The sequence below is a fragment of the Cardiocondyla obscurior genome, linkage group LG20, assembly GCF_019399895.1.
Source record: "Cardiocondyla obscurior isolate alpha-2009 linkage group LG20, Cobs3.1, whole genome shotgun sequence".
Classification (NCBI taxonomy): domain Eukaryota; kingdom Metazoa; phylum Arthropoda; class Insecta; order Hymenoptera; family Formicidae; genus Cardiocondyla; species Cardiocondyla obscurior.
The window spans coordinates 1,632,513-1,646,966 of record NC_091883.1 but is presented as its reverse complement, the minus strand read 5'-3'; the positions used below and the strand labels follow the sequence as shown (position 1 = coordinate 1,646,966).

The following is a 14,454-nucleotide window of genomic DNA, read 5'->3' as shown; positions in this document are numbered from 1 at the left end:
CAGCCAAGCGTGCCCGAGGATTTCCACGAAATCCCTGTTTCGGATGCATCGAGTTCCTTTCTCCGAGGCACGAGTTGCTCCGTATATATCCTATCGTCGTCCTACCGTCTCGCCCTCCGTTCGTCTAGTCGCGTTCTACCCGGCCTTTCTCCCTTCGCTATTCGGGCGGCACCGTCCTTGTTCGACTGTGTAAGCTATGAAGCTCTATACGCACCTTCTTGCGCGGCTCCGGGGGATTACGAATTGCCGCAGTGTTGCAGTCGTTCCTCCCGCGAGCCCGATATCGAAACAATTCTGTGTGCCAAGTCGCGCGGAAGTACACTCAAAGACTCTATGATCGGAGCGAGATTCGATTCGCCGTCCCTTCTCACCTGCGACGAGCGTTCCCGGCGGCATTGCGGCAAACAATATCTCGTGACGTTTCGCGAGCCTTGAAAGCCTCCTCGGACCGTTCGTTGGCGTCGATACGACCCGAGTCCTCCGGGCTGCGCCTCGAGTCGAGAGAGGATTCTTTAAAGGAGTTTCGCTCTTTTCCAGACGCCGCTTCGACGTGTCTCGCATGTCGCGTTTCGAAGTTCCGGGTCGCGTCTGCTAAGCGTTGCCGATCGAAGACAAATGTCGTCGTTTTACTATTTCGTCAAGTGCACCGACGACAGTTGCGACGTGATTCGATTTCTTTCGCAAAATATTTAATATAGAATTTCTCGTAATAGATTCCGCGAGACTTGTCAATAATCTATGCGTTACATATGTTGCGTTATCGCGCGATAACATAATCGTGTTATTGAAAACGAGATTATCCCTGATATCTGAATTTAGTCTTACAATAAGATTTGTCGCAGTAAATGCAATTTTATTTCATCCGCCGATGAAACAGCGAGTCAAATGTGTTAGAGGAACACGCTTCCTTTTGCCAGACGTGCTTCGTTGCACAGACACGTGCATTCTAGTCTCGTCCTGCATCGAAGTACCTCGCAAAGAGGACCTACTAAAAACCGCCTTTTTTTTTCTCTCCCCGCCGTGTTCTCCTTCGCATTTTCCGTCAGATCTTTTATCTCCCTTTTCTTCCTTTATTACGTAATGAATCTTACATTCGCTTAGTAATGAATCTTACATTTCGCTTCAACTGTCCTCATTCCAATCGTGAATTTCGGCTTCTCCATTCTCCATTTTCCTTATTTTCTGTTTTTTTTTTCTTTTTTTTTTCGCTTACATAAACGTTGCGTCTTCATCTTACTCCGCGGAGTTGCTCCCGGCTTTTTGCCGCCCTTCGCATTCTCGTCTCCTTATTTCTTATCCCTCCCTCCCGCCCGCGTCCCGTATCTCTCTCCGCAAGTCGCAGTTGAGTTAAACCGAGCGCAACAACCGGTCTTGCAAACGAAAAAGAGATTTCGCCTCGTTGTCTCTCTCGTCCTTTTGCCTCCTCCGCCCGTCTCTGTAACGCGATTGTGCGTGGTTCTGCGAAGGAACTACCGTCGCCGTCGAGCCGGGCCAGGGCTCCTTTCTTAATCTTTCCCGGGACAATCGTCTCGGCGTGATAATTTAATCCGGGAGTTACGGAATTAAAAGTTTCCCGCTGAGCGACGCATGACCAAGGACACCGTCCCGTTCTCTTTTCGTTTTCTCCCCCTGCCCTTCTCTCGTCTCTCATCTTCGTTCTTCGAACTAGTGTCCGATGTTCTCCACCTTTTCGTTTTTGTTTTTTTTTTTTCTTTTTTTTTTCCCCCACCTCTCTCTTTCTTTCTCTTCTATCTTTTTCTTATCGTCTACGCGTTCTCGTTTTCCATTACCGTCTCAACTGTCCTTTTTCACGAACGCAACACGGACGAAAAGTATCTTGCGACGTGCGACCAGACTTTAGACTTAATTAATAAATTTGTCTCGCTTTGCCTAAATATTAGAATTGCTAATTTCCGTAAACAGCACGTTCCTCTGCACCAGCTACTCACTTACTTCTCTCTCCCTTTCTCTCTCTTTTCTCCGGTTCCTTTGAAGGCATCTCGTCCTTTAAACTTTGCCTTCCCTTATTTGAATCTTCCCCCTCGTGTTACGTTTTCCGCCGTGAGTTTTGATCATTGTCTTTTCAATATGAGAAAAAGCAGCACGATTCGAAAGGAAATTTACGCGAAACAACGTGTCTCGATTATGTTATTATTGCTCCTTTACAAAATAAAAAAATTAAACTAACGAGAAGAATTCTATTTTTTTTTTCTTTTTTTTTTTTAGTTTGTTGCAATTTAAATAAAAGTGAGGAAAGAAAAAGAAGACGTAAAAGTCGAACGTGCGAGCTTACTTGTAACGTAAATTTATCTGCTAAATTACGAGCTCGCGCTAACGTGTATCGCAATCTGCGTTATCGCTGCTGGATCGCGCGCGTACAGGTTGACGAAGCTATTAACTATAATTTAGGAAATCGCCGGATAATGCCCCCAATCAAGAGCGGACTCCGCATCTGTCGGCGGCTCTCTTCCCCCGACGACGTCTCGTCGCGCGTCCTTGTTCGCGCTCAAACGAAGGCCGGCGCGATTAATCAGGCGACTAGAATTTCTAGTACGGACGATCTCGGCCGTAATTTCTTCCTCTCCGACGGTTGTGCGCGCGGCGTAAACATTTTCTCGACCTCTTCCGGGTTCGCGAAAAGAAGGGAGTACTAATTACGCGCCGCCGACATCCGCCTTCGTCGACGACTCCCGGATTATTAATATTTACGACAATTCGCGGTGTTTTCCCCTCCCGCCCCCTCTTTTCCCCTCCGTTCTTTCCCCGGCTAGCACCTAACTGCGCGATACACCAGGAACTCGACGACTTTCATTTTTCCGACTATTTACTGCCGGCTGTTGGCTCGTTTTCGAGCCGAGCCGCGCGAGAGAGAAGGGCGAGGGCGTGAGAGAGCGCGGTTATTAAAATAAAAAAGTATGATAAATAAGAACGCGCGCGCGGGAGGCGCGAGAGCGAGCGAGCGAGCGGACGGGGAGAAGGGGAGGGATTATTAAAATAACAAATGCGTTGCACGAAAGCGGACGAGCTAGCCGGCGTTTTTATCCGTTCGCCGGGTATTTCTGCTGTTTTTGCGCTTTACCTGAAAATATTTTCCGCGACACGCGCGCGCGGGAAAACTTTCCGCCGGGCGACAAAACAGCGCGCTATATTCTCAATTACGGGCGCAATAAATGATAATCCCCCCTTTTTTTTAATTTTTTTTTGCTCGCGCGGCGCGAGAGGAAGGAAATCCGTCCCTCCGCCGCGAGTTTATCTCGATCGACCGGAAGAATAAATCCCGGCGAGATAATCGCAGTTCTAATATCCGACGGTATTAAATATTCAGCCGGCGAGATCAGTTCCCGGGGAACGCGCTGCGTTAATTAATGAGCTGCATCGACTCCTCTAATCAGATGTATCTTCTGATTAGCCGGCGCGACGGTTCTTAACCGGCGACGCCCGTTCGTGTAAACACGAATCTAATTTGAGCGCGACGAGATCGGTGGCTCTAATTATCGCCGGAGGAGGCCGGGGTGACGCGTTTAATTTACAGAGCGAATCGCCAATCGTCGCGCGCCGACAATTTCATCTTAATAACTCGCAGAAGCAGCGCGCGCGATCAATGTTCATATCGAAACCCTTTCATCTCGTCGTTTCGCTCGCTTGCCGTAAAAAAAAAATATTAAAAAAAAATTTTTTATCCATTCGAACCGAGAGATCGATCATTGTCGTTTTGATGGATTTAAGCGCGCCCGACGTTTAACTTGCGTCGCGGGTCCCGAAAAAAATAATCCCGTTGTCGCGAGCGGGAGAGCGCGAGAAATATGCCGACAAGTAAGCGTTCATTTGGATTAATATCGTTACACGTAACTGTTTGTCCTGTCAGGCGTAAACTCACTCCGCCGTGTTTACCAGCGCGAAATAAAATACGATTTACCCGGCGGCAATTTATTTCTCTCACGGCGCGGCCGGAAAACGGTGGCCTCCGCGACGGGAGATCCGTCGGAACTCGCCGGAAACGTATCTTCCAAGGAAAATGACTTTTTACTTACGTGCTACGCGAGCGGCAACGCGGAAGAGAGGCTGGGACTTATGTTGATTGCTCCGCCGTCTCGCCCGCATTCTTATATTTATATAATTATTACTCCGCAGCGCGGCTCCCTTTTGCGTAATCGCGTCCGAGGCAAGATAAACGCGTGACTTGTGACGTAATTTAACGACTCGGCTCAGTGCGCCGTTAGCGCTACAATTTTGAGGATAATCATATTAAATACCTCTTGCTTTTTAAACGTGTATTACGTTCGGTAGATAAACGAAAGTAATTAATTTAACTACTCAATATACGAACTAAAACACAGAAATTGCTGTTTATGTAAATATGATTACGACAAGAGGGACAGTTCATAAAATATTGTTAAAAATTTAATGGCAAATTAAAATAACTTGTTTCGAGTGCTTTAGTGATCGACGTGCGATTGAATAATAATAACCCTATAATATATTAACCGAAGATTCGTGTCGTCGCCTTGACACGATGTAAAGTACCACGTGTCGTTTCGGCCCGTCGGCAGCTGCCGGCGGATACGGCTCTATTTGGAATTCAAATGTCGCTGGAAGATGCCGGGCGAAAGTGCACGCGCGGCGAGATCGCGCCCCGATATACGGCAAGTCGGAGATAACGCGCGCGCGCGCGTTATCAATCCACGCGCCGTCCAAGAAGTACGTAATCCAACCCCGGGGGTACGCGGGGAAAGCGAGATGTACCCGATCGTTGTAACACGCGCTCGGCGGGAACGGCGCGTGCATATAACCGGGCCGATCAGCGAGCTGCATTTGCGTGCGAGCAGCAAAGGGAGCGCAGAATTTCACGTGACTCACCGAAGGTACCTAGCCTGCCCAGCGCATGACTCACGCTCGCAATTTGCCAATTAACGAACTCGCTGTAATCAGATAGTGTCGCCTGACCCTGATCGTGCGCGCCCGTGTTAACTGTGCCGTCGCCGTGAGGTCTGCCGATGTTGCTAAGTGCAGCTTTGCCTCGGCCACCCCGTTCGCTTCCGCCGGCCTTTCCCTCCCTTTCTTAGTTTTTTTTTTTTCTTTCTTTTTTTTATCCCCCCGTCGGTTCCTTCGCAGAACTAATATCAATAAGCTCTCGCATAAGCCGTCGAACTGACTCGTGCGTGTCGGCTCGTCCCGGTGGAAATTGATATATCGCTCTATTTTGTTCGGCAAATCGAATATAGAATCAATCCGATGTAGAGCTCGCGAAAAAGTGATTTTGACCCTCCTCGACCCGATTCTTTCGTCTTTGCGACTCTCTTGTTTGGCGTTCTCTCGCATCTTTTAATTCCCTTTGGTTAATACGCCGTCTCGGCCGCGAGAAGCTCGAGATACAAGCGGCCGCGTAACTGCCGTTGCATTTTATCCCGATGGCGCCTCTTGCCTCTCTAATTAATAAACCCGCCGTGCTGACGCGTAGTTTCTTGCCAGCCTTAGGTCACTGGCCCCGGCGCAAACGTATTTTTTATAATTAACAAACCCGCGGAGTTTACTGCAACCCCGGTCGACGCTGGTGTTTATCTTTCCCTTCATAATTGCTGGTATTCTCATGTTCTTTTTTGTTTTTTTTTTTTTGGTGTGTTTTTTATTTATACGGATCTTCCGCGCGTTTCGCGACAAATCGCCCCGGACTGAAATACGTTTTTAAAGTAAAGGGTGGAGGGCGGTCGCGGCGAGAGAAGATGAACGAGCGAGTTTCTTTATTTATTGTTCTTGCACGCTTATCCTCCGGCGCGGTAATCGGCTCATGAATTTTAATCGCGTGCAAGCCTCGTGAACATCGCCGGGCTACTGGTCACCGTTTCTAATTGGCCATTAAGTATCGGACTGTTGTTCTGCGGGTTGACTAAGGCGACCCAAATTAAGTTGACAAAAATCCCGAGATTAGTTACACGGGAGAACGTACCGTGAAGTTTTTCCAAATTAACTGTCGCAATTTATTAGATAAGAATAATAATACTAATGGTAACAACGTGTTACAAGGAAATAAATAATTAAAGAAAAAGAAAAGACCAGACGCGTTTTATATGCGCGTTCGATAACGACGCCTTTTGTCCGCTTCCGCGAAGCTATCCGCTGCGAGACCCCGAGGAGCTTTTATAATTATATAACACCGGCTAAATTGAGGGATGTTGAGCGCCGAATTTGCCGCGCTACCTGCGCTTGTCCGCGATGTAATCTTATATGTCACGAAATATCGTCGTCTTGTTTGCGCGATGTCGTCACCGCGCTATTCGAATGTTTTCTTGCGCAACGCGTAGCTCGCCGACGGCGCGCGGGGTCTATTTGGCCCGCCCAGACGATCTAATCCACGTGAAAATCTGCCGATCCTGCCGGCAAACATTCGGTTGTGCCTGACAGTTGGCGTAATGTACCGCCGAATTCGTTATCGCTGAATCTCTCGCATGCCATGAATCAACCACGTCGACAGGGACGATCAGCGAGCCGACAAGTGTAGCGTTCGGGAGGATTATCGTTCATCATGCGCAGTCCCCGCGTCTCTATCATTTGTGTTAATAGCGTCTTATAACTTGGCCACTATTTCGGGTTCTCCGTCTTACTCCGTCTTATCCCCGTCTCTCTCTATTGTTTGTTACAAGGAGCGAGATGCGATTGCCAGACGCCGAAAGCTGCGTCGCCGATGAACGCAGCTGTGCGACATATTCCATTTATATTTCCGCGAAAGATCTCGGGTTTATTTTTGTTTAAAGATTTTTTTTTTTTACGCTTAATATTTATTATGAGCTAAATTTTTATTCGGTCTTCGAATTCCGGATTTTTAAACGAAAGGTAAAACTATAATGATAAACGCATTTAGGGCATTATTACATTAAGAGAATGTATATAATTTTAACTCGATTGATACGGAAAGTATTTAATAAGGACGTAATTAATAGAGATGCACGGACGGAAATTACGGAACGTATTGTTTGTAATTACGTTTATTTTACTCGCAAGATGCGAGACAGCGAGGACGTGATAATTTTACGTAAGAACTGCTTGTTAGCGAAAATCACATGGGGAGTCGTTACACATTGATCCTTTTCACGCGGGATTTACAAGTTACCGATTGCATTTTCCCTTTCGCGTTCAAAGCGTAATTACCACCGCGCCCGAATGCGCCGTCGAGCACGACGAGGCGGTAATTATTCTGTTTTTACCGGCCTTACAATCTTTGTCATCGATTAAGGGAACGTATAAAAAAAGTAATTAAAACCGGGCGAGAGTAACGTTGCATTATTATTACAATACGGGGTTTCATAATCCCACGATAAATGCCTATTCCACATAATCTGCCGGCTGTATTTCCGCAGCAATTTGAATACAAAGAACCGAGATAACCCGGCTCCGGTTCCCATTGTCGGGGAAATATATATATATGCGCGCGTACAACCGCCAGGCTCGCCCGGCATGATACATACGCGTGTATCTATGACGGTCTCGAATTAGTTGGCGGCCGGAAAAATTTGAGCGGGCCGGGCCAAATTTCGCGGCGCCGTGTTACGAGCCCCTCCCGGCTGTTTATCGGATCTTCTAAACGGACTTTATCGCGGACGTACCAATTCGCGCGTGTAATTAATGCGCCTTAATTTTTTAGACAAATTTTAAAGGTCGAGCGTTTTAATTTCGCCGATCCTTTCCCTCGTGGAAAAAATTTCTTCGTGAAAATATATTTAAAAATATGTACGATGTCTACGTCTGTTATACGTATATTTGATTCACGTGTAAAATACGTGGATGCTTGACAGGAATTATAAATGTTATTTTTTTTTTTAATTATTTTTTTTGGAAAAATACATTTAAAAAAATATATGTTTTTTTACATATGGTGTGAATTTATCCGCGAGGGTCTTCCGTCGAGAAATTGTTTGCAGCCCCGTCTCATTATCCAGTGCGTCATAATCAATAGGTACACTCTGAACTTTAAAGAGATATAATTGAAACAGATTAAACGAATGCCCTGCCAATTACCAAGTTTAAATAACGCGAATTAAACTTAACCGCGTAAATATTGCAGAGATAAAGCGCGCGTTGGCCCGGTATTTCCGTTCGGAAATGAAACCGAGAGGGGTAAACGCAACACAGATATCATCGATGTGTCAGTTTTTATTTCGTCCTGGACTCGGGCGGGAGGGCAAGTAGCAGTTCTCGCGCAAAACCGCCTGATGGATAATTGGATAAACACACGGTAAATTAGAGATCGCGAATAATAGCGTGAAATAGTGATTAGCTCCCTTACGCGAGGTAGCCGCACCAAGAGCGCCGGTGATGAGCAAACGTATCGCGCCGATGTTAATTACGTAATGCGCGCGACAGGTATCATTAGCGTAATGTGTACGTTGTAATAATAGACGGTGGTCTTTAAAAGCCGTCTTAACTAAAAATTAGCGAGTGGGAGTGCCGCGATGTGTGCTCTCGCAACATCATCGGGTGGGGAGGGAGGGAAGAAGTATAATGTGAAAATGGACTGGGTGGATTCCGTCAATTTGCATTCCGTGGAAATCCGCAAATAAATGCTATATTAACTCGTGGCCGACTGGCTTAACATATATGTATACACGTATAGGTATATGTAATCTTGTGAATGTCTAATACGATGGTCGGCGTGTATAATTTTTCGAAATAGGACTTGCGAGGATAAATGTTTTAGAAAATTGCGTTTTAGAAAGTGCGTTCTTAAGGGTTCTTTTATTTATTTTTTATTTTTTTATTATTATTTTTTTATATATTTTTTTTTTTGTAATATAAAAAATGTTTTCCTCTCATATTTCACGCGAGGATTAATATATTATTTAAAGGATTTGAACGGAGAAGAGTTTTTATATTGTGTTTTATTTTGTCTGTTACAGGTAAGCAAATGCTTTCATCTATTCTTGATTCTAAAGCCGAAGGATTGGTAACAGCCGGATAAAAGTAAGTCAATTACCTCTGAGTATTAGTCTGCTTGATCGTACCCTTTCGCGAGAATAAAATTTTTTTATTTGAACCTGCAACAAGGTACCATCGCGCGTCGTTTATGACGGTATCGAGAAAGCGCGTTGCTAATTGCTAGAAAAACCTGCGGGAATAGCTGCAGTCCGCGGCGATCATTAGTACCCATACGCTTATTTGCTCGAGACGGAGTTTGTTTGTTTTTTACTTGCAAAATGTGTTGTGCGCTGGCAGCAGTTTTCCAGACCGCTGACAGCAATACGCGCGTGCAGTCCGCCGCGAACGGGAGTTACGTAACGGAAGAACCGCCGTTCGGAATTGGCACGCGAATTCGGCCTTATCACATAAAACACCGAGGGGGAAGATAATTAGTTTCATCCGGCTCATGCCGGAACTGGTCGGTTTTCGGCGACCAACGCGGATATTCGGCTGAAACCGCGAAAGTAATTCGCGTGGCTGTTGGTAAGCGTTACGGCACGTCGAACGCGGAGAACGTTTCACGCTCACGTAGGTACGTCGCATCGGGTAAATACATAAGCCGGGGGGGGGGGGAGGAGGAGGAGAGGAGGGGAGGGCGATGGCTTCGGTGTGTAATAGAGTTTCGCGTGCTTTGTTAAGCGAGAGGTAGGCAGAGGCTTTTCCTGGACGGACGGGGTGGAATCGGGAAGGGGCGGCGGTACTGATAATGGTGGCGGCGGTCTGTTGGTGCGGGTAGACGGCGCACGGGAAAGTTACGCGAGCAGGTAACTTTTGATCTGAAAAGTGGTGGCAGGTTGGCAGGAGGATAGCTGTGGACTTGAATGGCGAAGTGCCTCGAGGGCCGTTAGATGCATTTTTCATGTCTCGGCCAAGATATACACCTAGGCACAAGTAGCAAGCGCTCCTTCCCCCCCCGAACTCTTCTTTCTCGACCGTCTGCCTTGCACTCACGCACGCGACGTGTCCGCCCGGATAACGTTAGTCACTAGCAGCCCCCGCTATCGTATCGCAGCTCCGCTCAAAGTCTCCCGGTGATATGAGGCGTGTATTCAAACGACGTAATTTTTTTTTTTTTTTTTCTCCCAGTCTACTTCGAGACTTATGCCCCCTCCGGCTTTAAACTGTTTCTGGCCGCGCCGATCGTTCCGGATCGTCCCGGATTTCGAACGCTCCCTCTCCCCCCCGCCCCGCCGTGGAATTTATTATCCTCGATAAACTTTTCTCGCATGCGAAGTCGCGCGAGCTGCCGTACCGTCGGACGACGACGCGAGCAAGAATCGGGAAGGGCAAAAACGAGATCGAGGATAGCACTTTCGAGTTTTTCGGACGCGTGACGCGAATCGGACCTCCCCTGCCACGTGCATGTGTGCAGCATAAGATATCGAGCAGGTCGCTTCTAATGCTTATCTTCGATTCAGCGACACACGTCGTACTCGGACTGGATACAAACAGCTTTCCCTGTCTCCCTAGTAAGTTTAGACGAAAACTAGGTTCCCGGGTTTATTGCTTCGCCGTATATCATGTACGTGATATGTTTCACGCTTGTCAAATTTTTTTTTTTCTTTCTTTTTTTCTTTTTATTTATTCTTTTTTTATTATTTTTAAATTTCTTTTTACGAAGTTAAAGTTTCTCTCAACAACGATTTTCTAGTTACGAAATCGCGAGGCGCGATCGTCTCTTCGTCTTCGCTAATGGATCACTCGGGTAATTAAACTCCCGAGCCCGTTTCTTCTCTCTCCCGTTTAATTCCGACTTGATATCGCGCATCACATATAACGGACGTAATGAATAGTAATGAAAGCCAGTCGGCCCCTTATCGCGCCCGCTCATCGGGTCGTCGTAAAATCATATCGGGCGTCGAGCCAGAGAGCGGTCGAAATAAAGAAGAGCTTTGTCAGGGGGCGAGTTCGAGTGCGGGGGTTAAGACGCGGCGGCCGCGGACGTACCCTCGGGAATTGCCTGGACGAAGTTTGGCGAGGAGAGAGGCAAGTTAAACGACTACAAACGAAGGTAACCGCCGTTAGGCGGGCGGTAGACGACGATGAGATCTGCTTGAGATTTCGGACGCGTGCGGTTCTCCTTAACCTCTGCCTCGTCCGCGTTTTTTAACACGGGATCTCTCTCCTCGTTCTCGTCGTTGTTCCCCCTCCCCCTCGTCCCTTTCCAGGAGATGGCCGGGTTTTCGCCTCCCGATCCCCGCGCGTCCCGCCGATCTCTCCTCGTTGAGTTCCGCGGCGTACTTTGCTTGCAAATCAAATTGGACCGGGGACTTCGGCCGTCCGCGCGGCGAGAATTTTTCGACTTTTGATCTCGCGATCGATCAAGGTAACGCCGAGGAGACACCGGGAAATTCAGTTACCGGACGCCGGCGTTGACCCTGCTTTACCGTCCCTTTCCGTCTCCGCGCCGGGGTATCTTTTGTGTGTACGTAAGTACTTTCGGCGAGTACTTATGTTACCGCTCGCCCGAGTGCGTTCGGAGCTTCTTTGATGACTTTAATTGCGACTCCGGTTCTGAATTGTTATTGAAATTTCATGTCCCGCGTGAAATTTACGGCTGCACCCCTCGCGGTTGCTCTGTCGCCTTAAATGCAACTCGGCCCGACCGTCCGCTCCATTAGTGATTAATTCGGCTGCCTTTGAATTGTCCACAAATATTGGCTGCGCCGTCAAATCGCGCGGCCTGCATAATTTGCAAATAGAGTAACATTTCCCGGCGAGTACGTCACAATGTAAATTCGCGAATGTTTGAGTAACCTCGATTGACGTCGTCTTCGCCGCTGCCTCTCTACATTATTCCGTTTCACGTGTCTCCAGAGTTGCTTAAAAAAATCTCATTCTTTATCTTATATTCCGCTCGCAGTCTCGATTTTCTCGTCGACGCTCAAAATTTTTTATTTTTCCCGGTGATCGTTCGTTCGCGAGTCCCATTTGGATCGCGCTATTTGTCGCCGCGGGTTCTCGGTCGTAAATTAAATACGAGTAGATCCGTTACGAACGATCGCTTCGACACGCGATCGTCATCGACGAGCGAATTTTCTGCCGAGCGCGTTCGCTCGAGACTCACGGGATTTTTCGAAGATAAAGAGATCGCCGTCGCCGTTAAGATTCCGACTTCCTCGGGCGTCTATTCGGACAACCCGTTCGAGCCCGCAGAGCCGTTTTTCTCGCGCGAGACTCGCCCGTTCCACTTCGTCTGCCTGTACATCGCTCTCGCGCGCGCCAACAGGGACATGCATGAGCTCGCCGATGATGAACACCGATCGCCGGCGGAACAATGAAAGTTTTACCGAATGTTCGGGGATCGAGGACTCCCTCGTATGAATACTTTCGAAGAAGTATGGCCGAGCGAAGCGGAGAATCCTCGCCGGAAATTCACCCCGAGAGATCTTACGTCCCCTTCCCTCGTCCCTCCCTGCGCTAAAAATACGTTCTACGTAGCTTCCTCCACCGTAATGTTAATCTACTGACGCTCTTATCTCGCGATAATCCGGATTGCGTTGAAGAAGGCTGTGGAAAATTAAAATAGTCTGGGACAAAAAGCGGAGAGTAAATGCGTCGGAAGTAAACGTTGATTTTATGAGAAATTATTTTGCAAATTGATTATTCGGATATCTTTTAATAGGTTTAAGCCGTTCGTATTTTTATTTCGAGCATTAGACTTATAAATTACGAGTTAGTTGATCTGTCAAAATTATAGAGTGTCAATTAACGCTAAATGCAAATTAACTAATTATTCGAGCAAGTTCCCTCCTCTTTTCCTTTTTTTTTTTTTTTGCGAATAGATTCCGTTTTTACCGGAGAGGAGCGCACTTCTGAAGTTTGATCCGAATCTCTCGAGGAGGCGCCGGGTGTAAATCGGTTAAAAAGTATTCATGTGGAATAAGGAGAACTCGAGCAAGTTTGGAGACAGTTTGGCTATCGTTCTTGGTACAATTGCATGGGAAAAGAGCTCCGAGAGCTTTTGAGAATGACTTCCCTCCATTCGCGGAAAGAAGTCTGGCGCGATCTCGGGGTTTAGATGTCGCGCCGCCCGATAAGGCGGCCGGTGATGGTGGACGGAGAACGGGCGACGGTAGACAAGGGGAATAGCAGCGGGGCGAACGGGAGTCGAAGGGGAGGTCGGTACGAGACACCGGTCTCTATCTATGTTAATTACCGAGGCGGGCGTAAATCACGATCGCCCAGGTGCCGGCCGGCAAAGTAGGTAAGTTACCTCCGTCTCGCGCGAGACGACGTTGGCCGTGGGATAAAAGCCGTAATTAATTACGCAATTACCAGGTTCTACTTAAAGATAAAAACCGTATTTTTCGCTTCGATGCGGCTTACCGACAGCCACATTGCTCTAGCCGGGGGGGCGGCCCCCCCGTTTTCTCGTCCTCTTGCCCTCCCGTCTTTCCCCCCGCCGCCGCAGAGTCATTTTCTTCGATCTTTCTTTGTTCTTTTTTTTTTTTTTTTGCTTGCGCCGATTTTCGAGTGGCAAATCCCTCTTCTGGATTCTGCTGGCTCGCGAGAGATGCGCGTCTCCATCTTTTCGTCGACTCATCCTACTTTTCTCTCCTCCGAGCGAAGCCGCCGCTACCCCGCTATCTTTCGTGGGCCCCCGCGTATTCCTGCCAGCCTTTTCGTTACACCCGTTTTCCCCGGCATCCCTGATTTAGGGCTCATTTTCGTCGGTCGAAAGCTGTGCCGTTCTCACCCCTGAATCAACTTTGCGCCCTCCACAAATCACCGTCAAACTATTACGCTCCGCGCTTCTCCTTTTGCTCTCTTTTTCTCTCATTCGCTCCTTGCGCTATTATTGCATTGTGAGCGTGCATCGAACGCGGCTCTAAACCGTGCCTTCAAAAGGCGAACGAGAATCTTCGAAGAAAGAATATTGCGAAAGATAGCTGGAAATTACGTAATCGATCAACAACGAACGAAGATAAAAAAATTTCTTGAATTTACGGCGTGTTATTCACCAAATAAAGTCCATATTTTCTATTACAATTATTAATAATTGTAATAATTTTGAATTGTGATAATTTTAACTGTAATCATTTTTTTATCTATAAACTATGTGCCAGCGGTAAATCAAATTTTCAGTATAAAGATATTGGAGATTTTTGCGTGTCGATTAGCTTAAAAAAATCGCGACATTTTTTAGCAATAATTTCTGTTTTTTTTTTTTTTTCTTTTTTTCCCCCCTTTTTTTTGCTTTTATTTTTCCGTCGTCGAATATTACTAATCCGCTAAAGAACGTCTCAGTATCCTAAATCAATTTGAAGGCGTCGTGACTCCTTACGCGTTCGCCGCTCGTGATCCCGAGCCCTTCGTCTGGGCTCGCGTTACGTTACAGTGTAATATATCGCCGTCTTGGGATCACCATCGTAATTATCCTCTAATGCCAATTCATAAGAGCGTCGGCCATTTTCAAAGCCCCGCACGTAACTTCGGGAGAAACACGGGCGGCGATGCACACCCACACGGGCGTAGAGTCGGCCAGCACAGCGGCATGTGGGC

The 14,454-nt window shown here is 47.3% G+C and overlaps 1 protein-coding gene across 19 annotated transcripts in view; it reads left to right on the top strand.

Moving 5' to 3' along the window:
* Positions 1-14,454, top strand: part of LOC139110336 (protein muscleblind) — a 350,852-nt gene that overhangs the window by 212,071 nt on the left and 124,327 nt on the right. Inside the window, exon 2 of one of the 19 annotated variants that reach the window (XM_070670036.1) lies at positions 8,889-9,299. The exons of the other annotated variants lie outside the window; for them this stretch is intronic. Coding sequence (XP_070526137.1) covers positions 8,889-8,939 — 51 coding nt within the window. The 3' untranslated portion in view covers positions 8,940-9,299. Of the gene's footprint in view, positions 1-8,888; positions 9,300-14,454 lie in introns of those variants that run through there. 19 annotated transcript variants of the gene reach the window in all.